General features: G+C 40.5%; 1 protein-coding gene and 1 long non-coding RNA gene across 12 annotated transcripts in view; one reads left to right on the top strand and one right to left on the bottom strand.

The window, feature by feature from the left end:
• LOC139970049 (uncharacterized) overlaps nt 1-23,569 on the bottom strand; it is a 245,528-nt gene that overhangs the window by 200,848 nt on the left and 21,111 nt on the right. The window contains exon 4 of one of the 8 annotated variants that reach the window (XM_071975662.1): nt 23,235-23,474. The exons of the other annotated variants lie outside the window; for them this stretch is intronic. Coding sequence (XP_071831763.1) covers nt 23,451-23,474 — 24 coding nt within the window. The 3' untranslated portion in view covers nt 23,235-23,450. Of the gene's footprint in view, nt 1-23,234; nt 23,475-23,569 lie in introns of those variants that run through there. 8 annotated transcript variants of the gene reach the window in all.
• LOC139970103 (uncharacterized) lies at nt 727-18,464 on the top strand. 4 transcript variants are annotated; one of them, XR_011794004.1, is made up of 8 exons: nt 727-1,340; nt 1,996-2,160; nt 2,569-2,727; nt 3,520-3,667; nt 13,078-13,151; nt 14,329-14,403; nt 15,810-15,911; nt 17,674-18,464. It is a non-coding gene; the product is annotated as an uncharacterized lncRNA (long non-coding RNA). The 4 variants fall into 4 exon arrangements; XR_011794006.1 differs by lacking the exon at nt 2,569-2,727 and having other exon boundaries at nt 731-1,340; nt 13,078-13,175; XR_011794005.1 differs by lacking the exon at nt 2,569-2,727 and having other exon boundaries at nt 731-1,373.

Below are 23,569 nucleotides of genomic sequence, written 5' to 3'. Positions count from 1 at the left end.
CTAAAGAATACTAGTGGGAAGTTTGAAAACTGAAACTGACCGATGTTAAAATCACTATTGCATAATTGCATGGAAAATCAGAAAGTACAGTCTTGCTCGTCCAGTTATTCGGTAAATAGCCGTTGGGTTGGCATATTGCCCAAACAGTTATTATTCCTATATACAATAATGCCTGAAAAAGAGGTATACAGTATATAGCATGTTACCTTCATGTAGCCATGTTACCACATTTTAATATATAGCAGATGCATAGGTTATCTACTACTTGAAATCGGTTCACAGGACTAGGAGAATGGGATCCCTTCTCAACCCCCATTTATATAGGATTTCAAGGGGGGGGGGGGGAGAGCAAATCCCAACTGATTTAGGTAGGTCATACACTATTATGGAAAGGCTAGAATGGAAATAACAATTTAAAAAAGGCGGCGGTGTGCTAGTTGGCCTGTTGAAGGCAAATCCCATGTAGATCCGCCCCCTGAAATTGCTTTGAAAATTCACGTTAAATGGTGCACTCTGAGTATAATTAGACTACAGTTAGGTCTTAAATTGGCTCCATACACCATTTTTGCCAATCAATACTTTTTTTGTAAAGTCGGAGGGGGGGGGGGGGGGGTTGGGGACGGGTGTACACCCGTAGCAGTGGCCTTCTTATCAGCTAAATGTAACATTGCCCACCCCCCCTCCCCCTTCGACTTCATGCATATCCTAGTGTACAACTTATAACTTTTCTGATTAATGTTGAAATACCCAAAATCTCTCATCCCGTCATTTTAAAAGTTTTTAGAAATAATAAAGTATTGACCTTTTTTTCCAAGCTTGAAGTTAATTAATAGCCTATCCGGGCTGAAGAAAATGTCTAAGACATGTTTATCTTGCTGTCTTGATGGCAATTTCAAGCTGCTGTACAGGATTCTATGAACGTAACATTAGCAGAAAAATGTCAAGATTCAAATGATAAAATGACATTTTCCAGCATATTGTTGAAGTCGTCCCTTTTTAGATCTAAGGAATTTGCCATTTTGCGGTAAATTGCTATTATTTCAATTGGACGATTGACCGTTTATCTGAAAAATAGGGGAATTTCCCTCGTAGCCACGGAAAACGACTTGAACAAGTCTCATTTTCAAAATCTAAACAAACCAACGCCACAAGGTAAACAGCGTTTGAAGAATGGAACATGTATGGTTGTACTTCCATGTTTGTTTGACGTGATTCCCCGAAGCTACAGTACTGGCTTACGAAATATGAAGATAATGCAACACATTCCAGATGGTGAACATGATACTGAAAGAAACAGACGGAGTATATTACAATTGTCAAAGAAGAAATCCCACGTATCAGTTGAGTTCCTTTCATAGCGTTAGGCTATGCACGTACAAGGACAGGCTCACAGGCCGTCATAACGTTCAACGTTATGGCTTACTGTAGGTCTTCTCTAGTCATATAACCTAAGTGCAGCCTAATTTATGCCTAGTCTAACGATTTTAGTTACAATATTCAATAGTATGCAATGCCAGCATAAAGCGTGTCCTATGCTCAGCACAATGTAGGGCTAGCTGAAGTATGGTGATGTTTGCCTGTTATAGTTGGTTACAAGTTGAAGGGTAGGTTTTCCTTCTTCAAATAATTTAATCATATTATTAATTTAAAAGTGTTCTACATAATTCGCGAGATCATCCAACTGTCTGAAAGGTTTTAGCCAAATTAAGTCATAAAAACCTACTCTTCAAGTACTCTGGAGTTGTTTTCTCTCCTGGGATATTGTGGATTTAAGTGCTAACCTGCCAGTGAGTAAAGGTCAAATGAAGCGCAAGGTTTTCCAAAGATTGAGATTCAATATTCCATATCATATACTGTACTAGCATTATTGTAGTGTTTTATTGGATCAAAGTGGAACTGCTATCATGAGTTTTTCTTTGTTGTGAGTATCCTTTTGTTTCTGAAGCCTTCTGAAATATCTAAATAACACATGTTAGTGTTTCACTTTTGATTTAGAAGTCACTGAGGCTCTAACGGCTCCATGATGTAATAATTCAACCGTAGGAAGAAATCCTCTAGTGAATATGAAGACGGAGACTGTACTGGAGATCAGGACCTATGAACCTATCAAGCTTCTTTCAGTATCCTACACTTCTTCATGCACATAGTTCCATAGGAATGGTAAGAATGAAGTAATCTGGTTGTTGTGACTTTATTCACCAAAACTGCTGGCTACCGCTAGCAAGCATGGTTAAAAGGAAGTTAATTTCCTGTGCCACTAGTTATCAATATCATGTCGTGATAACATTTCTTCCTTGGATATTTGAGAGCTAAATACTGTTTAAAATAAACACATTTAGAGGGCATTCAAACAAATACAAGCACTGGTATCTATTAGGGTGGTGAGCACTTGCCCCCTCCCCCATAGGCTCAACTTGGGCTGCAAAATCACTATCAGAGAACATTAAATATCTGAAAAGTTAGAATGCCTCAGCTAAAGTCACCAGGGACTCCCACCAGGGCTTAGATTTATACTTCATAGAAATTAAATTTTTCTCTCTAACATGTTTTTACATGCTTAATACTTAGTACAAGAGGATATGAAGTACAGTAGAAGATATGTTACAGAGCTCTTCTGAAGCCCCCAGCACCCGGCTAGGGTTCAGATATATATTCCACAGAGTAATTGGTCTCAAAACTGATCTAACTTAACCGACTTAGTACGGCGGCTTAAGAAAAAAAAATACTGTAAGTAACCCCAAATTTCAAAATTTTTGAATTTGCTTTCTCAGTATTTGGAATTTTTATCTCAAGATTTTCACCTCAAAAGTCAAAATTTAGTCTTTTTCATCTCAAAACTTTTTAACTCAAAATTTTGCCTTCATCTGCCAAATTTGTAGAAAGAACTCACCATATTGTATGGCTATTGACCAGCTGAACAGGGTACTTTATAAACCTTTAGTGATCTTAAATCTAGAAAGAGACCCCCCCCCCGAGAGTGGTGTAACTAGGTCACTGTAGCCAATGCAATCTCCAAGAGTCTGGTGCCATTAAATAAAGAAAAAATAATATAAAAACACATCCACCAAAGCTGACACACTCAATTACAGTATATACAATTATCTCCTAATGAGTGGAAATTCAAAAGACATTATGTCCTCAATAAGAAAGAGAGGTTCGAAATCTCACACATTACTCAGTCAGGCCCAAACCATGCATGGTTGGGTTCGTGTGAGGTAAGACTCTCCTTTGGGAGCTCATTTATATCACTGCACCACACCTTTATATGCCACTTACACTAAACAATGGACAATCCGCTTCAAGTTTGATGCTTAACTGGCTAATTGTTTTTACACTTAATACCTGGTTATTGGAAACTGAAGTTTACTTTCCTTCCTCTGTATTTGTTTCTGTGGATGTCCATGTATACAGGGTAGTTAGCCAGAGACATACACATATCTATTTCTGACTGACATTCTCAATGTCTCCTATAATTAGGACTTAAATCTCATTCACATCACTTTCTTTTCTCTTCATCAGGTTAATTATGAAGCGATCTGTTAGGGGATCACCTATTCCACCTGTAGTTACCAGTTCTCGATGGAAGTCACGTTCGTACTGTGCTGACAAGGACAATGAATGGTTCATCATCTGATATTTCTTCCATGTGATGGTAATTACATTAATGGTTAGTATATAACAGTGACAGTAATGTTTCAACAACCTCTGGTAGGTTTTTTGAATAGCATCGCAGATCAAGGAATACTCTTTTACCTCCATTCACTCTCACTAAATGAATTTTGTATCAAGTTATAACTCATCCACTCAAAATACAACTTACAGAATTAATCTCTAGTAAGGACATTAAAATGATCGGATTCTTGCTGGATTAATCCAGTAATTGGTATGTTTGTAATGAGCTTGCCATGACACAATAGGCCCCCAAACACCCTCTGGTACGTATTAACCATTTGTCAAACTGAAATAAAAATTGCCTCCGAGACTCATATTAATAAATTCTTCTAGAACTCCTGACACTTCTAGAATGGTAAGACTGGAAGAAAACTTGTTGGTTCTGTAAGAAAGTAGCTTGGGTTACTACAAATATGTCTTCTGTTTAGGTATTTATTTTCTTCAGATTAAAACCAAAAACTTGAAATACCATTTTAGATATTTCATAATGCTGTAGAAACATTAAAGAAGTCAACTCAGTCTGTATTGCTGAGCTTTGAGTTAGAGGTATTTGTAATGAACACTCCATCAAACAAAACAAAAACCTGGATTAATTTAGGTAGGTCACACAAAGGTCACACAACTATGGATATAATCTTGAACTTTAATGTACTTTGTTTGTTATGATGTTTATTTACTGTAGTACAGTAGATATTACTGTTTTAAGCATTTGCTTAAATATTGGAAATATGATTCAACGTAATTGGACAGTAAAATACAAATCACCTCCATCGTTGATATTCATCTCAAAGATGTCAGATCATATCAGCTAAAGATTATGGTTGGGTTTGTATCTCCTTTACTTCCTTGATATTTTTCTCCAAACTCCTGATAAACTGTTGCACACCACTTCTAAGATTCACAATCACATTCTGCAAGGCTAAAGAAGTATTATTCAAGTAAGGTGTACACAAAACCAGTGACATTGAGAACCAGTGACATTGAGAGCATTGAGGCACAGATCCATGTACTATTGTGTCACCTGGCCAACATTTTTAAGTCTTTGTTTATCCTAAGTTAAATTATATTATTCTTTATCACATATTTCACTGGGCACTTAACTGACAACTGTTGTCCCCATCCATCCCCCTCCCCCTCACACCAGGACTGCACAGAACAAACTGATATGAAATAACAGTAATGCACCTAGAACACAAATCCATAGACTGTACAAGATGAGTTCAAGGTCTCATAATGCTTCCCACAGTGAATATACAGCTCAACTTATACCAAAATAATTGAAATATAAACAAACATAAATTTGAAATTGATACAAGCATTGAATCTTCAATACAAGCTTTATGCAATACCACTAGCAATCCACAGTCTGGTTCAAGGGCGTAGGAACCGGAGGGGGGGGGGGGGCTGGGGGGGGGGGGCGCCAGCCCCCCAGTGAAAAATGTGGAGGGGCGGAAGTATCATTCCGCCCCCCCCCCCGGTTCGCAGGTCAGAAAACCCCTTTTTCATTTCCAAATGAGAAAAAAAATCTCATTTGGAGCACCAAATTGCATCTAAGGCCAGGTGAAAATACAAAATTAAGTTTACAAAATGGAGTGGGTGTTGAAGTGTGCTATATTGCACCAAATTGCATCTGAGGCCACCTGGAAATGCAAAAAATTCCAAAGGGGAGGGGGATACCCCCTCCCCTTAGACCCCTCCCCCAGGCCGGCCATCAGTCTTCAGCCCCCCACTCAAAAGTACCTTCCTACGCCACTGGTCTGGTTTATATTCAATTGAGAAAAAAGAGTTCTAATGATGCAGCCTTGAAATAGACTGAAGTCTGAAGAAAACATGATGAAGGATTGAAAATAACATAATAAACATGATGAAAGATTCTGGTCACATAATTAGGAACCAATTGTTCACTATACTGTATATAGGTTGATGTCGAGTAGAGGATCGATGTTAGTTTAGTCCCGACAAAGCTGCAAAGTTTCATGCGGAAGCGTGAATTCCAAAGATAAGAATAGAGAATATTTATAATGTTCTGTGACTTTTATTCCTTCACTACTCCAGTCCCAAACTCCTTCACTCAATCTCTCAGGTCTTCATCAGTTTGCAGTCACTTCACTCAGCCACACCCTTCATTTTCCCAACAGCCAGCACAACAACACAAGGCCAATATTCCAAGTCAAAGTCAAAGTGAACAGTGAACTCCCTTCCTCTCACACAATATCATAAGTAGTCTGTACATATAGCATACACTGTAGAAACACACACACACACATCTCTAACCCCTCTTGACCCCCATCTCCCCTTATCTCTCCTTCATCCTGCCTGACCTACATAAGCACCAACTTTCGGACTTTCACTGGCTCACGCCCAAGAATTCCATCTCCATAGCAATAATATTTACAAAGTATAGTTAAAGAGGTATATTATAGAAATAGAAAGTTGTGATATATAGATTGTTCATGGTTATAGAAATAGATAGTTGAGATATGTAGATTGTTCATGGTTATAGATATAGTCTTTAAGTTTGTTCTCGACAATCTCCGGGGGCAATCAAACAAAGTGGCATGAAAAGGAGGGTCGTGGTGTGGTCATCGTCACTTCCGCTGAAGTCTGCTTCTAGTGGAACCAGATCTTTAACGCCTCGTTTGGTAATGAATCCTGACGGAAGTTTGACCTTGACAAATCGCACCTCACCATCAGCAGATGGGACATGATCTGTAACTCTCCCCATTTTCCAGGAGACTCTCGGGGTGCTTTCACGAATAAGGCAGACTTCACCTTTCTGTGGTAGGCGACAAATTTCACCACGGGTCAACCTGAAGTGAGTTTGGTGGGCTTCTCGGAGTTCCTGTAGGTATTGTGTTTGCCAGATCTTCCAGAAATGATCAAGCTTTTTTTCTCTCAATTTCCATTGACGTAGTAGAGTTGCCTTTCCTCGAGGATTGGGGTCATAATCTGGATCAGTAGGGTCCTCATTCGAAGGAGGCATGCCCAGTTGGCACATTGGAGCCATCAGACTTGCAGGTGTTAGGATAGACTGATCATTTATATCAGCTGACAATGGAAGAAGAGGTCTGGTATTAAGAGTTCCCTCAATTTGAGCAATGAGGGTTCTCAAACCTTCATCCTTAATAGTCATCTTCCACAGAGTTTTCTTGATGGCTCTTTTCACCAGATCTACAAGTCTTTCATAGAAGCCGCCAACCCAGGGTGACCTTTCAGGAATATAGCGCCAATTAATGCCTTTTTCAGAGTAAAAGGCAGTGAGACATTCTCTTATTTCCTCACTTGGCTTTTGTCCCCAGATAGCTTGCAGAATACTTGCTCCTTTCTTAAATTGAAGAGCATTGTCTGTCAGGATGGTGTGTGGAGTTCCTCTCCTCCCAATAAATCGTTCCACAGCTTGAACTGCTGACTCGGCTGAACAATCTCCGATCAATTCCAGATGTACAGCTCTGGTAGTAAAACAAGTGAATATAGCAATCCACCGTTTTTGATGTTCAGTGTCTTTCTTTTCACGAATGAAGAGAGGACCCATATAATCTAAACCAGTGTATTTGAAGGCTGGCGCTCTTTGAACTCTCTCTGCAGGCAACTGGGCCATCTTAGGTGGTCTAAATGTCCCACCTTGAACTCTTCTGCAGATGAGACATCTCTTTAGACACTTTTTTATCTCAGTAAGACCATGAGGAATCCAATATCTCAATCTTACTTCTGCCAAGGTGGATCTTGCTCCAGCATGGAAAACCTTGTCATGTGCCTTATTGATCACTAGAGTTGTGAATTTGTTGTCACGAGGAAGAAGGGTGGGATATTGACTTTCCTCTGTGAGGTTTGCATTTGCAAGCCTCCCACCGCAACGAATTACATCCCCATCTAGAAACAGATCAAGTTGTTTGATCAACTGATTTCTTTCCCCTTTCTTGAGCAGGTTTATCTCTTCGTTAAAACCTTGTTGTTGGACAACCTGGATCCATTGATTTCTGACGTATTGCAGTTCTTTAACTGTGACTGCTTTGGTATCAGGAATATCCCTTTTGAGGCATAGGTTGATGAAACGATGACAATATGCTGTAACTCTCATCAGCTTTCCGATGTTTCCGTATCGGCTGACATCAATGCCAAATGGGGTTGACACCTCTCCACATGTACTCATCAGATGGGCTTCTTGCCTTAGATAGGATTTCTCTTTTTCTTTGTTGCCCTTATTCAGTACCAATGGCAAGTTTGGCTCTTTTTGACCTGGTGACCATTTGGGCCAATAGATCTCCTCTCGGATGGTCCACTTAGGACCAGTCAACCAGTTTGACTCTTTCAGACTTTTTGCTGAAATGCCTCTTGTTGCCAGGTCGGCTGGATTCTCCTTTGTGTCCACATAGTTGAATGTAATGTCACCTTTACCGACAATCTCTTGGGTCCTTCTTTGGACATATGCTGGAAGCTCCTTCTCAGAATTAATCCAATGTAGGGTGATTTGTGAATCACTCCACAAAAATTTTCTACTCACTGGGTAGTGCAGCTCTTTCTCTACAAATCTCATAGCTCTAGATCCAATCAGTGCTGCAGTGAGCTCCAGCTGGGGAAGAGTCATTTTTCGTTTAATAGGAGCAACACGGGCTTTGGCAAATATCAGACTGCACTTCACGGTAGATGCTACCTTCTGTCTAACATAGACACAGGCAGAATAAGCTTCAAGACTTGCATCAGTGAAGCAAATTAGTTGTACTGGGATCATCTCACCACTTAGGATCCATCTTGGGATACTAAAGTTCTTCGCTCCTACAAGCTCCCTTTGAAGAGCCTCCCACTTGACCACATAGTCTTCTGGCAAGGGATCATCCCAGTCGAATTTCTCTTTCCACATTTCTTGATGGAGTATCTTTCCTCTGATAGTTATAGGACTTAGAAAACCCAGTGGATCAAATATCTTTGCCAATTGTTGAAGAGTAGATCTTTTTGTGGTCTTCTCAAGATCATCTACAATCAACTTAGTTTTGATTGTATCCACTTGGATGTCCCAAAGCATCCCAAGCACGCTGACTTCCGTGCCCTTTGCCCTGTCTTTCTCTGGCAGCATTTGGTTGAATTCTTTGCTGTTGGAGAGCCATTCTCTCAGATTCATTGAAGCATTGTCAAACAGCTGTTTTGCTTCTTGGTATAGCTTTACAGCTTCCTGAACGCTGTTTGAGCCGATGATCACATTGTCGACGTACACGTTGTTCTTGATTTGATTGCTGACATCACCAGGATTTTTATCTAGATGGAAGTTGATCGTAGCCCCCAGCAAGTAGGGTGAAGCGACTATTCCAAAAGGAATTCTGGAGAAACGGTACACTTGTATATTGCCATCGATGATAGGCATTGTATGGTCTTTCAGCCACAGAAATCGTGTCGCATCTCTATCTTCCAATCTTAGTCCCACCTGAAGGAAAGCTTTCTCAATATCTGACACCATTGCAATCTTTGGTAGTCGGAAACGTATCAACAGACCTGCAAGGTCTTTGAGCAAACATGGACCAGCATGCATTATGTCGTTTAGACACTTTTTTTCATTTTTTGTTTTTGCACTGGCATCGTACACCACTCTTAGTTTGGTAGTTGCCTTGTCTTCCCTATTTACTGCTAAATGGGGAATGTAATGTACTCTAGGACCGTCTGGTTGTTTGGATGTCACTGCTTCAACTATACCAGCCTGCAGCTGATCTTCAATGATTTGATTGTATTTCTGGAACCTAGGAGTTGGTTCCCCAGATGGACAAAGACTCTTTAGTGTGGATGAAAGTCGCCCTTTGGCAGTACTGAAATTGCTTGACAAAACGATCTTATCATCCTTCCAAGGGAAACCCACGGTATATCGGCCATTTTCATACTGGACGGTATCTTTGAATCGTTGTAGGATTTCCTCATCTTTTGGTGCCTGACTGAGATCATCGGATTGGATTCCAATAGTTTCTAGATCCCATAATTGCTGTATGGGGTCTTCCTTCTTACTCAGGCATAACATTTGATTTACTTTCAATGGTTGCTTGTTGATAAATGGATCAACTTCTCTTTTATCAGATTTTGGATCTGTCATCTTTTTAGCCTTTCCACAAAGGATATTTCCCAGTGGTGAGTGGTGGACTACTAGGCTATCTTGAATAGCTGTTATAGGCAAACCAGCACCCATAAGATCATACCAGTAATCGATCCCGATAATGATGTCAATTGGCATTGATTTGCTCGAGTTAGGTGGTATGTTGAGAGGATTCAAAGCCTGAATTTTCTTCCAGGTAGCTTTATCGAAATGAATTGCCTCTAATCCCATTGGTGGAGCCATTTTAGGGATACTGTAGGCCTCGATATCAAGCTTAAAACCTCTAGGCCCATTTAATTCTAATTCCACCATTCCTGCCACCACTGTTTCAGCCTGATCTGTGTTAAATCTTGAGGTTTCCAATGTTACCTTCTTCTGTGATCTCAAATTCAATCTTTCAGCTGCCTCTGCACTAATACAGGTTACTTTTGCCCCTGTATCTAGAAAAACATGCATATGTTTTCTCTCTTTGGTCACTGGATTGGTGATTGGATATTTGAAAGCTGCCATGATAATCCCATGTTCTTGTCGACTAGCTGTTAAGTAGCCATCAATCTGCACCTTTTCGATTTCATTTTGTTTCTTTTCTTCTTCAATTTGGACATTAAGATGCGTTGGCTGCTCAACTTCTTTCTTGAAGCATAATGCTGAATTATGATTCACATCTTTACAGTGAAAACATGGCTTCTTTCTTTTGCAATCTTTGAATAGATGGCCTTTATTTAAGCATTTGAAACAACGATTTTCTTTTTGGACCATCTCACGTCGTTTTCTTATGTCGGTCACTTTCCGACATTCATCACTCCAGTGGTTGCCTTTACCACAAAACAAACATGGTCGTCTGTACACTTGGGAAGCATCTTGAGCAAAATTTGCAGTAGGCAGTTTGTTTGTTGGTTGTTGGATTGGATCACTAGATTCCTCTTTTGATTCTCTTTTTTTACTGGTATTTCCAGTTGTTATGGCTAGCAAATGGAAATTCTTTAGGAAGTCCAAAAATTCTTGCATGGACTGTTCTTTTTTGTGTTTGTTTTGGAGGAATCTCATCTTATTCATTTCAATGGTCAAGGACCTTGGCAGTTTGTCTGTCAATTCTGGTACATAAGCATTGAGAGCTTCATCTGGTACACCCTGCCTCTTTAAGGCCACTGTGAGAGCATTGGTCTCATCAACAAACTTTTCTAGATTTCCCATATTCTCTCTCACTTGTTTCATGGAATGGAGGCTGTTCCAGAGGGCCCTTTTTTGGTGCATTTTTTCACCATACTGCTCCTTTAATATGGCAACTGCATCTACATACTTGTTTCCTTCTAGGCCCAGTCCTTTGATTTTATCGTAGGCAGGACCAGTCAAGAGTTGAAGGAGATAATCTAGCTTTTGTTTGTTACTCAACTGTGGTTGGCTGTCTACATTTATCTCAAAAGACTCCCAAAAATTAGGCCATTTGAGAATTTCGCCCGCAAATGTTGGCAACTGGATTTTAGGGAGCTTGGTCATTATTGGTGACCGAACTGACTGTCCACCTATGGCTCCCTGTGGTGAGCTGGACGTTTGATTTTGGAGAGTGTCAAACAACCTTTCTTGGTCTAAAGTTCTTTGATCTTTAATTTCTTGAAGGAGCTGCATTGTTTGTGACTGATTTTGTTGATTGGCCTGTTGCTGCATCTGTATAATTTGTTGCATGTGCTCCTGGGAGCGTTGTTGACTTTCAAATAATTGTTGCATCTGTTGTTGTGACTGTAGCAAAATCTGTAGTAAATGACCTGTCATATCCCCTTGGGATTTCATGGAACTTTCAGAAGGGGTTGCCTTCGGGACTCTGTCCTCTGGGACCTCCGGTGTAGACATGGTATTTTGATATTTGGACTGGCTTCTTAGCCTTGATGCATCAGGCTGAGCAGTGGCACCATTTATTTCGTTTAGGACTTTAAGATTGCATCCATACTGGCTAAGTTGAATCACTGTGAATGTGCCATTTTGGACCAGCTGGGCCAGTAAATTGCCACCACCACAATCTTCACACACCCAAGAAAACTGCTCCAAATCATTTAAAGCATGATATAGCTTTTCTGTAATGATGTCACTTATTGGGTCATTTATGCAGACACAGCACCACCATTTCTTACAGTGATCACAATCAATGCCGTCTTCTGTCTCTCTCTCACATTTATTACATGGCTGCATTTTCATAGGCAATTGCTTTTTCTTATTTGATAGGCCTATATTGGGCTAAGAATTCCTAGCATGGATTTCTATAGTATAGCCTATCTCTCTTTATTCTCTCTCTCTCTCTCTCTTCTCTTCTTACCTTCGGAAACTGTTCTTGATCAGACTTTTACAAACCTCGCTCTGCTACCAATTTGTCGAGTAGAGGATCGATGTTAGTTTAGTCCCGACAAAGCTGCAAAGTTTCATGCGGAAGCGTGAATTCCAAAGATAAGAATAGAGAATATTTATAATGTTCTGTGACTTTTATTCCTTCACTACTCCAGTCCCAAACTCCTTCACTCAATCTCTCAGGTCTTCATCAGTTTGCAGTCACTTCACTCAGCCACACCCTTCATTTTCCCAACAGCCAGCACAACAACACAAGGCCAATATTCCAAGTCAAAGTCAAAGTGAACAGTGAACTCCCTTCCTCTCACACAATATCATAAGTAGTCTGTACATATAGCATACACTGTAGAAACACACACACACACATCTCTAACCCCTCTTGACCCCCATCTCCCCTTATCTCTCCTTCATCCTGCCTGACCTACATAAGCACCAACTTTCGGACTTTCACTGGCTCACGCCCAAGAATTCCATCTCCATAGCAATAATATTTACAAAGTATAGTTAAAGAGGTATATTATAGAAATAGAAAGTTGTGATATATAGATTGTTCATGGTTATAGAAATAGATAGTTGAGATATGTAGATTGTTCATGGTTATAGATATAGTCTTTAAGTTTGTTCTCGACAGTTGATGAATATGTTGGATTTCTGAAATGATGACAATGTACTATAATTAATTGAGTTAAAGTACATATTTACCTATCGGCAGACTTTGATATACTCTTTACAATGTTATCTTATATATAACTAAGTATAAAAATTATTTCAATACAGTATATCATATGAGAAGACATCCCATATCTATTATGAATTTTACTTTGTAATTTATTTTGCAATTTCAGTAGCATACCATGTTAATAAAAGCTGTGTTAATTATATGTGACAATGTTACATGATAGAATTCTGCTACTTGCAGACTTAGTGATGACAATTTAAATGAATGATAACATTATAATTGATATAAACCAAATGCGTTTTGTTTTTCTCTACATCAGGTAAACTTCATTATTCAGTCCTGAGATCAGCCTTTTAGGGATTTGCCATGTGTGGTTTACAGCTCTTGAAAGAAGTATGTACAGTTTATATGAGCAGGGTAATGATTGCATGGTCCACCACTTGGTTCTTACCCCATCAACCCACCCTCCTCCTCTATTTGAATGCAAGTGCTTAAGTGGATATTTTTACTCCATAATTTATCAGATGATCCCTCAAGAAAAAAGTCCTCACTAGAAAGTCCCTCATCCAGCCCCCCCCCCACCCCTCCCCACGCCATCAATTCCAGTCACTGCAAACAAGACATAACGTATGAACAATCTAAGTTAGAATACTTAAATGTTGTGTCTTAGACTGAGGGATTCTGCGAGACCTCTTTTGCTCAGTGTTTATTTGATTGTAGCATCATTTCTACAAATTGTACCGTAATTGTAAGTTTCAAAGAGGAGGAAATTCTAATACGTTTTCTATTTTATAGCCAAAGTACATCTCTATTCTTTCAAACCTAATACTAATGAATGTTTTCTATTTTCACCATCACCAGGTTGAATGATTCAGCATGTTATGTCATCTAAAATCCTTCATGCATTTTGTATGATATTTATGTTCTTAAAGTTATTCTATAATTCAGTAATTCTTTATTGTGTTTGGGGAAGGTGAGGGAGGGGGGCATCAGGTTGATTGACAAAGGTGGAAATTAAGTTACTGGGACAGTTGTGAAAGCAAATATAACAACAGTTATGTCTGCTTGACACTGGTTTACTGATTGTTTGACAAAAGCATTCCAGACCAGTAATAAGGCCTAACTTTGCTTGACCTCAAAGTAAAACAAATAAGAGATTCGGTGTTCAAACACAAACAAAGAAACCAATCATGTTAAAAGTATCAAACTATAAAGTTTGCTGATCAATTAGCCTAATCCAAAGGATTACAAACATGTTACCAAATTTAACTACTTGTTTTGTTGATGGGTAAACTTTCAAAAAACTGTTCAACTTGAAATAACAAAAAGGGCCTTTCAATGAAATGAATAAATTTGCAAAGTCTATTGAGTTGTTTAAGGGACACAGAGTCATTTTAGCACTAGCTTATATATCTGTGAGCAATGGAATAACTGTTGAGTAAATACTAAAAGGCAAACTCAATAACAAAGGTTTTCATTGTTTGCATTAAAACATATCTAGTTCAGATATTGTCAATATAGAATTAGTGACAACTGATTCTTATTTTCTTTGTTTTTATCTTCTTATTAGGAAAAGGTTGATTAATCAGTCTTGAGATGATCTTTGGGGGTTACATGATGAGGTTCTTGCACAGAATGGTTTACAGTAAGTGTGTAATTAGTGTATAGCAGGACTGGTATGCGGGGTAATATTTATAATTAGATTTGATTCTGGGTAGAAAGTGACTTTGTTACTGCCTACTGTAATCCTGGTGGAACAGTAATTGTTTTGAATCTTGCTTGATAAAAAAACTCCCTTAGGGCCTAGGGAAGAAGATAATGGCTTCAGTCTAACATACATACATTATATATTAGGCAATACATGTCATACATTGTATTGCTTACCATTGTGTAAAAGTACACAAAGAGGTGTATGTGTTTAGTATACTGGGTCCATTTTTTGTTTTGTGTAGCCATCATAAATTAAGGAACAAAATATTCAGATGACTTGATCCCTTCTAATTTATCAGTTTGTCATAGTGTTGGGTGGCAGGTAAGGGAAGTAATCAGTCTTAACAGCGCAGCCAGACTCCTCTGTATTGTCAGCCTAATTTCCGCAAATAATAGGCAGTAACATGTATGACAGGCTCATAAACAATCAATTTAATTTATAAGTGCATGTCCCCTAACAATTAAATAGAGTCACTGCACACAAAATGAGACCCATACCCACACTAAGTTAAAACCACGCCCACACTAAGTTAGAACCATGTAGAATGACTAACAGGAACCATAAAAATCTCTGTTTCCATCCTAATCTTTCCTACCCTTCCCCTCTCAGCACATCTAAAACCCAATAAAATTGATGTAAAATTTAAATCTGAAGATAATCTAGGTTTTATGTAATTTGTCAATGAGCTATATATACTAAGGGATTACAAATGGAAGTCTTTAGTGGGTTTACTGTAATGTGTGGATATGCTGTTGTCAGTCAGTAATACAAAACATGCATGAACCTTCTGGACCATATGCATGTCCTCAGAGTAAAAACCAAAGTAATTCAGAATTCCATTCTTAGCCATTGGTAAGTAGTGTTGAAGGATTCTCTTAATGTGTTCTGTTTAAGATGTACATTATTTGCACTTCAGTTATAATACTGGCCATTTAAGAGATAATTCCAGGAAACTCCAGCACATGTGTTTTCTACATTTATTTTCTGTTGCAATACTATGGAAGATAGCTCACAAATCTGGTAGAAAATTTCCAGCAATTGTCAAAAGATGTCATTTATCGGGGGTGTGGGCTACACAATTCTTGGAAGGTAACATGGAGTTGATTAGTCACCACTACAAGTGTTGTAATTGCTTACATCAGATGCAAAACATATTCCTAAAAACAATATATTTGCTGCCCTGAGATACACCCTATACTACTCATATATACTTATTAATAAGACACAAGGGAAGACGTTGATGTATGTTACAAAAATGATCACAGACCTGATGAATTTTCACCTGATAAATCTAGTGAATGGAAAGTTGAGTTATTTTTTATGTTATCTTTAACCTCCAGGTGATACCGTTCTCAACATTTCTTCTGTACATTTCCTCCAAGAAAGTGAAAGAAAAAGTCAAGCTGGAACACATCACTCCTGACATAGCTACCTTTGTGGATGTGAGTCTTCACATGATAATTTCTCAACAGTCAGTTTGTGAAATGGTAATGGGCTGTGTTGGGTTCCTTTGATGAAATCTACAGGCTATATGTAGGTGAAGACAGCTTGCCTAATTAGCTCTATAAATAACATCAAATGACATTTTTAAGATTCCACTTGTTTAATTGTGTAGAGCTAACAAACTTGACTAAACACAACTACTATATTGTAGTATGCAGTGGTGGATTGAAGATTTCTCTAAAGTGGAGACAGCTACTGATAGTTACCTAAATTAACAGTTCATCAGAAAACTTCAACTTCTGTAGAAAATAAAGATTGCCCACATGCCAGGCAAGCTAATAGAGCTGGAGCCCAGAGGGGAGGGGCATTTTGGGGGTCTACCGGCAGGGGTACACCACTGATATAAATTACTGGAAATGCACAGCCCTTAGATATAGAGTCCTGCCAATCATTTTTCAAGTATTTTTCAATTGGTTACCTCATGAGCTGACCTAGGTCAATGAGGGGATGGGCATTTTGGGGGTCTAATGGCAGGGGTACCCCACTGATATAAAATACTGGAAATGCCCAGCCCTTACATATAGAGTCCTGCCAATAATTTTTCCAGTAGTTTTCAATTGGTTACCTCATGAGCTGACCTAGGTCAATGAGGGGATGGGCATTTTGGGGGTCTAATGGCAGGGGTACCCCACTGATATAAATTACTGGAAATGCCCAGCCCTTACATATAGAGTCCTGCCAATCATTTTCCAGTAGTTTTCAACTGGTTACTTCATGAACTGACCTAGGTCAATGAGGGGAGGGGCATTTTGGGGGTCTACTGGCAGGGGTACCCCACCAATAAAAATTACTGGCAATGCCCATCCCTTGTATCTGAAGTCCTAACCATCATTTTCCAGTAGGTTTCAAGTGGTTACCTCATGAACTGACCTAGGTCAGCCGTGAGGGGTCAATTATTGATGACTGGCAGGGGTACCCCTCCACCAATAATTACTTGCCATGGCCATTTGTTGCTCTTGGGGCCATACCTGACACATTGTACTTACTTTGTTGTGGTTACCATGAAAGCTGATCTAGGTTAGCTTTGAGGTGACTTTAAAATTGCTCTCCCAGCCACACCCACCACACCCGGTTTGCCAGTCGTCTGGTTTCATATACAGGAATGCACTGTGAACGTTATGATGTACAAGGCAATTGGTTACCTTCCCAGCTAACCAAACCCTCTGGGCTCCCGGTCTATAAGTTTTTGTCGTGTGTACCTTGATCTGATCAGGGATGTGTTTGAAATTGAGAAACTATGAAGTATCAAGTCTTTGAAGTTATATGTGCATTGCCACCTGTGGGTTACTCCCAAGATTATATGGCATGCTGTAACATATCAACCCAAACTTATTATCAGCATATTGAGTTACCATGCAGGTACATAGACAGTTTGTTGGGTACTGAGGACTAAACTGATGAATGCTGAAATCCATATTTCTAAAATGAAATACTCTTGTTGAGATCAATCAGTTACATAGAACTGTGTTATACATATAGTGAGTTCATATGTGAGAACCATTGTGTAGGGTAGCCAGCAATTTGACAGTCACCTGATACCCATATCTGTAAATTTGCTACCATGTTTAATACATAAATAAAGAGATGTTGCCGTAAGTCTATCTAAGGATTCTATTGCTGTCCACAAACTTACAGTAAGCTGTGGTCAGTCAACAATATTGTTGTGCCATGTTTTTACATTACTTTATGTCCTGTTTTCAGTGTCGAGAGAGAGAGGTAGCAGAACCTGTTCAGTTGCTGTCCAATCCACAATATTACTCTCGTAAAACGTGCCTTGAATATTATGGTAACTGAAGCTCTCTGATGCTTGCCATACACCAGACCGGCATATTTTTACAAACTTAGGAGATGCCTTGTGCATTGAATCTTAGCTCTTGATTTCTGTTAACCCTAGATATATATTATTATCATATTCTATACATCTCTTTATTCTGTTCTATGTTCTATTCTGATCACATTTTACATTCATATTTCTTGATTACTATATATGGTTATATTTATTATTCTATCAATACTGCTGTAGTGCAATGTTGGTCTTCGTAATAAATAGTAAGAACTGTGGTCGTGCTATAAACAATACTTCCTCAAGCTGCTGAGTGATAAATATATTAACATACTTTATATGGTGTATAAGGCCAGAGACTGTATACTTCGCTTCTGTCCATGATGTAGGCCCAACCAATCATAATTCATGTTCGCCTCTATGTGGACCGAACATTAGCTTGAAAGGTAATGTTACACCTAATTAATTAGAATGTAATGAATTCCAATGATGGTTAGTTAAGGCTAAGGATGTAATAAAACCCTCTCATGTTTATGAATATGGTTGATGATTATTCATGAGATGCTGATTATTGTGTTTACTGTTGAACTTAATTCCTCTTGTCTTGTTGATTATTCCTAGAAAGTTTTCCGTTGTTCATTTATACTTGTATAATTATACTTTACGTATAATATAATAAATTGTTAGAGAAGTGGAGAGAGAGAGGGGAGATGGAGAGGGTGGGGGATGGAGAGGGTGGGATTGAGTGGTTTGAGGGAGATGGAGGGGTTTGATGGAGATGGGGGGTTGGAGAGTTGGAGAGGGTGGGGATGGAGGGAGATGGAGGGGTTTGAGGGAGGGGGTTGGGGAGTTGGAGAGGGTGAGGATTGAGGGGTTTGAGGGAGATGGAGGGGTTTGATGGAGATGGAGGGGTTGGGGAGATGGAGGGGTTGGGGAGTTGGAGAGGGTGGGGATGGAGGGAGATGGAGGGGTTTGAGGGAGGGGGTTAGGGAGTTGGAGAGGGTGGGGGATGGAGGGGTGTGAGGGAGCTGGAAGGGGTTGGGGAGATGGATGAGGTGGGGACGGAGGGGCTGGAGAGGGTGGTGGATGGAGGGGTTTGAGGGATTTGGAGGGGTTTGATGGAGGGGGTTGGGGAGTTGGAGAGGGTGGGGGATGGAGGGAGATGGAGGGATTTGAGCGAGGGGGTTGGGGAGTTGGAGAGGGTGGGGGATGGAGGGAGATGGAGGGATTTGAGCGAGGGGGTTGGGGAGTTGGAGAGGGTGGGGGATGGAGGGGTGTGAGGGAGATGGAAGGGGTTGGGGAGATGGATGAGGTGGGGATGGAGGGGTTTGAGGGAGATGGAGGGGTTGGGGAGATGGAGGGGTTGGAGAGATATGGAGGGGTTGGGGTGATAGAGGGGGTTGAGGAGATGGAAGGGGTTTGGGAGAGCGGTGGGGATGGAGGGTTTGAGGGAGATGGTGGGGGTTGGAGAGATGGAGGTGGTTAGGAAGATGGAGGGGGCGATGGTTATAAACAGTATTTTTTTCTTTCTTTCCTAACAGAGTCAGTGCATTGTTCTTTACATGCAGTAGTTTAGTATGCAGGGCCGTAGCCTGCGCAGGGGTAGCTGCCCCTTGAGATTTACACTTTCTAAATGAAAGTAGGCCTACGATAAATGTTCATATCATTTCTTCTGATTTAATTAGTCTGTAGTGTGCAAACTCTGAGATTCTAGGCACGTATTGTAGGAATGGCGGTCAAATAACATCAGGTTTACTTTAACTGCTCATCACGTATATGCACGATCTCTGATGCGACTACTGTTTCTGGTGGTTTTCGGAGGGGGGGGGGGGTCGGGCTGGGAGCAGAAGGGGATTATAATAAAAATAAAGGTAGAGAGCTCCAAAGATTTAACCTGCATGAACAGTGTAGCAGTCTTACGTGAAACTATACGGTTCATAAATAGACTTGTTACGTATGTTTCACTGTTATCCCCTATATTAGTGCCACAATGTTTTACTAATAATGATAATGCACCGTCCCCTACACGGTCCACTCACTCAGCTCATTCCCCCTCCCCTATCAGCAGTAGATCCTTTTTCTGACATGAAATCATGACACAAACCTAACATATAATTTACACCTAATTCCCCATATGGCTTCCCCTAACCATGTTTTTGCTACGGCTACCATCATATGCCAGTGCTTGTATTGTTACGCCATTCGTCAACCGATGGTGGCGCTCCGCTCAGATAGTGTCATAACGGTCCCTTTTTGGAAATGACCAACCCACTCAAATTTCTTGAAAAAGCGCCAGCTGGTACCGTATATCCGCAGATCAAGGCATCGCTATGTAACATTTGGACGATGAATATTTTCTTGATGTTCCTTAACTGCTGCAAAGAATTTTACCCAGGCTACGGCCTGAAGTATATCTTTATTTTTATGATTTGTTGTTTCCGATGAAGTGAATATACCTAGATACCAAATAGTGCTTTTCAAATGTACTTATAATACCATATGTGTGCATGTTGTAGATGTCTGGATAACAAGATATTATTGTGTGCAAAGTTTATATGCTTCCTTTTGGGTTTAAGTTTCAATCTGAATAATCATGATTAATGCTATAAGTTACATCAGGAGGTGAAATAGATAAGTCTTTTTAAATCAAGTCTAATCTTGTCAAATGTGACTATATGAATGACATATCAATTCAGGCACCAAACAGAAGTAAACCTGAAGATTTGTAGAGTCCGACCCCTGGACCCTGGCGGGGATTCGCCCCTGGACCCCACCCGAAAAGGCTTTGCTCGCCGACTCCTTCAGTTTTATTCATGTACCCTTATTTATGCCCCCCCCCCCTTTACCTAACTCTCAATTCGGATTGACGCTCCTGAACAGAGCATTTTCTATTTTAGCTTAAAGCAGCTGATTGTGTTTGTAGCTTTATCTCCTATGCCTATATAGTGGTAAACTAACGCTGTGTGCTGTTAATTTGTAGTAATAACTGATTAGTGAAACAATATGTTCACAAAACTCGAATCTGTCACATCTCAAAGCAGTATTATCTAACAATCCGGTGTTACCATCCTCTACCGTTTAGGTGGAAGGGGGAGGGGGGGGGGGTTAAAATGAGATGTGAGTTTTGTCCACTAGGAATGTTGAAATTATACAAGAAGTTGGGAGGATTTGAGAGCGGAGACACGATTGAGGTGTTTGTTATGATATGCAATATTTCATGACTTGGTCTCAGCATGAAACAGAGGTACACAATGTATAAATGAGCACCTTTATCTTGCTTTATCTGCCTCGATTTATTTTAATTCTTCTCCTGACTCGCGAACAGCGAGGATATTCTCGTGATGTGAAGTAAGCTTGCATACGAAGACATGCCCAGATGAGTGTTACTAGTATTCAGGGGCGTATCCAGGATTTTCTAACCCGGGGGCGCGAATTACTAAGCGGAGTGCCACCATCGGTTGGCGCGCAGCGTCATACGAGAAAATTTCTGGTTTTGATACCCCCAGATCACCGGAAATGGCACTTCTCGGGATTAAAAAGGACCAACCAGATATACATTTTTGCCTGAGAACCAAGAATTTCCCAATAGTTTTTTTTTCAAGATTTTAAGCCCATTATTTGTTCAGAATTTGAAATTTGACAATTCTCGTGAATAAATTCACTTCAAAACATACCCATAATGTTGCACAAAATTTCATCTATTGGACAACCGAAATAGAAAAACCTCCTTCAACCCCTAACCGACCAGTCAAAATTGCACGAGTAGAGGAAAGTATGATGAAGAATGTTGGTCAGGGAATTTTCGAAAAATTCAGACACAGTTAATTTATTGGTGTACAAATATGAAAACCTCTTATAACGGCTATTATAAAACTTGGTTGAAGGAAAAATAACAGATATTTCCGAAACCGAACACTACACAAACACACAGTTTGCAGGCTGTTCATCCTTTTCATGCTCACTGATATGGTGTGATATCTGCTGTTTGCTTTACAAATTCGAATAGTTGAAATGAGACTGAAATAAATAATTTTTATCTGTTTATTGTGCATTGCCCTACCAGTGGCGTAACGATGATCCTGGGGCCCGGGCCCCCTACCAGGAGGTCAAAGCAAGAGCGTCTGCAGAAATGTTTACAAGAGGGGTGGGTGGTCAGTAGGTCATATAGGTGTAACACCAGTGGCGTCGCCAAGGGGGGCCAGGGGGGCACGTCCCCCCCTGGAAAACCGACTGCCCCCCATCTGATATTTGGGTTGGTAAAAAAATATATATATATTTTGTTATATTCAACTCCCACCATCTGAGTTGGTTTTTCATAAGGACAAAGAAGCACAGAAATTCGTATTTTCTTCAAATGAGCTGCGAAAAGATGAACAAGTTTATCCTTGAACGTCGGGTATCGAAGTCGTAACCCGCGCCATCACAACATGTGTCGATATTTTCATTGAATGTGTCAGTACTCACGCCATACCAGCGGATATACACGCCCGCTTCGCGAGCTACATGACTGTGAGAAGGGAGGGTACTGCAATATGTTGCCTTGGTCTGAGGTTGACAGGTTAGGAGCTGACGAAATGTGAGAATGTGAGGGTCCGCAGGCACCATACTTGCCTATATTTGTGGACCCATATATTAACCCTGTTGTGTAGGGGGTGCAGAGGTCATTTGAGGTCAGATGCTTGTAGGAACAAATGTCGAATGTTCACACCTGCATACTGAGCCATACTCGATGTGTGATCAAACTTGGATTGCATGGTGAGATCCATGATAGGAGCCAATAACGATGCTGGAACCTGTTACATCTTAATAGATAATGGGCGAAAACGAGAAGGACAAGAAAGGAGTCGGGGGTCATGCACACATTAATTCAACAAATGTAGGTTCTATTGATATAGGGTTTGGCATAATATCGACAGCATGTGGTTCATATCCTCTGCAAAATTCTGCGCCTTGTTACAATCATTACCTCAAATATAGCAATTTCTGGAGTTATCTTCAGATCGAATTTAGCATCAAATGTGGCAGCATTTTGCATCTAGCCCATCCTCCGTATGCGAAAATTTTCCAAAGGGGAGGGGGGCAGTGGCGGCGGAACCGGGGGGCTTTGGGGGCTCAGCCAGTGGCGTAGGAAGGTACTTTTGAGTGGGGGGCTGAAGACTGATGGCCGGCCTGGGGGAGGGGTCTAAGGGGAGGGGGTGGCCCCTTTGGAATTTGTTTGCATTCCAGGGGGCCTCAGATGCAATTTGGTGCAATATAGCACACTTCAACCCACCCACTCCATTTTGTATATAATTTTGCATTTTCACCTGGCCTTAGATGCAATTTGGTGCTCCAAATGAGATTTTTTTCTCATTTGGAAATGAAAAAGGGGTTTTCTGACTTGCGAAGCGGGGGGGGGGGGGGGCGGAATGATACTTCCGCCCCTCCACATTTTTCACTGGGGGGGGGGGGGGCTGGCGCCCCCCAGCCCCCGGTTCCTACGCCCTTGGGCTCAGCCCTCCCCCAATGAAAAAGTTGAGGGGGCAAATGCATGATAAGCCCCCCAATATTTACCAAGGCTCCGAAGCGTGCATCTGCCCATTTTTCAATGCATACTTGTCGATCTGTCCGATGCACACGTATACTATATAGGTGTAATGATTTTAGTAAATGCTGGGGGGACCCTCGGCCCGTCCCCTGGCTATAGACCACATTGTCACCCCAACCGCGTCTTCACGCCCTGTGAAAAGTGGAAGCAGTGAGTGTGAGTACCGGTAAGCGCAACACAACTTCGTCTTAGGCCAATGACTTGCTTCATTTCAGCCTGCAGTTCTC

Source organism: Apostichopus japonicus, chromosome 7 (assembly GCF_037975245.1).
Source record: "Apostichopus japonicus isolate 1M-3 chromosome 7, ASM3797524v1, whole genome shotgun sequence".
Classification (NCBI taxonomy): domain Eukaryota; kingdom Metazoa; phylum Echinodermata; class Holothuroidea; order Aspidochirotida; family Stichopodidae; genus Apostichopus; species Apostichopus japonicus.
The sequence above is the reverse complement of the archived record's forward strand: the minus strand, read 5'-3'. Positions and strand labels throughout refer to the sequence as shown.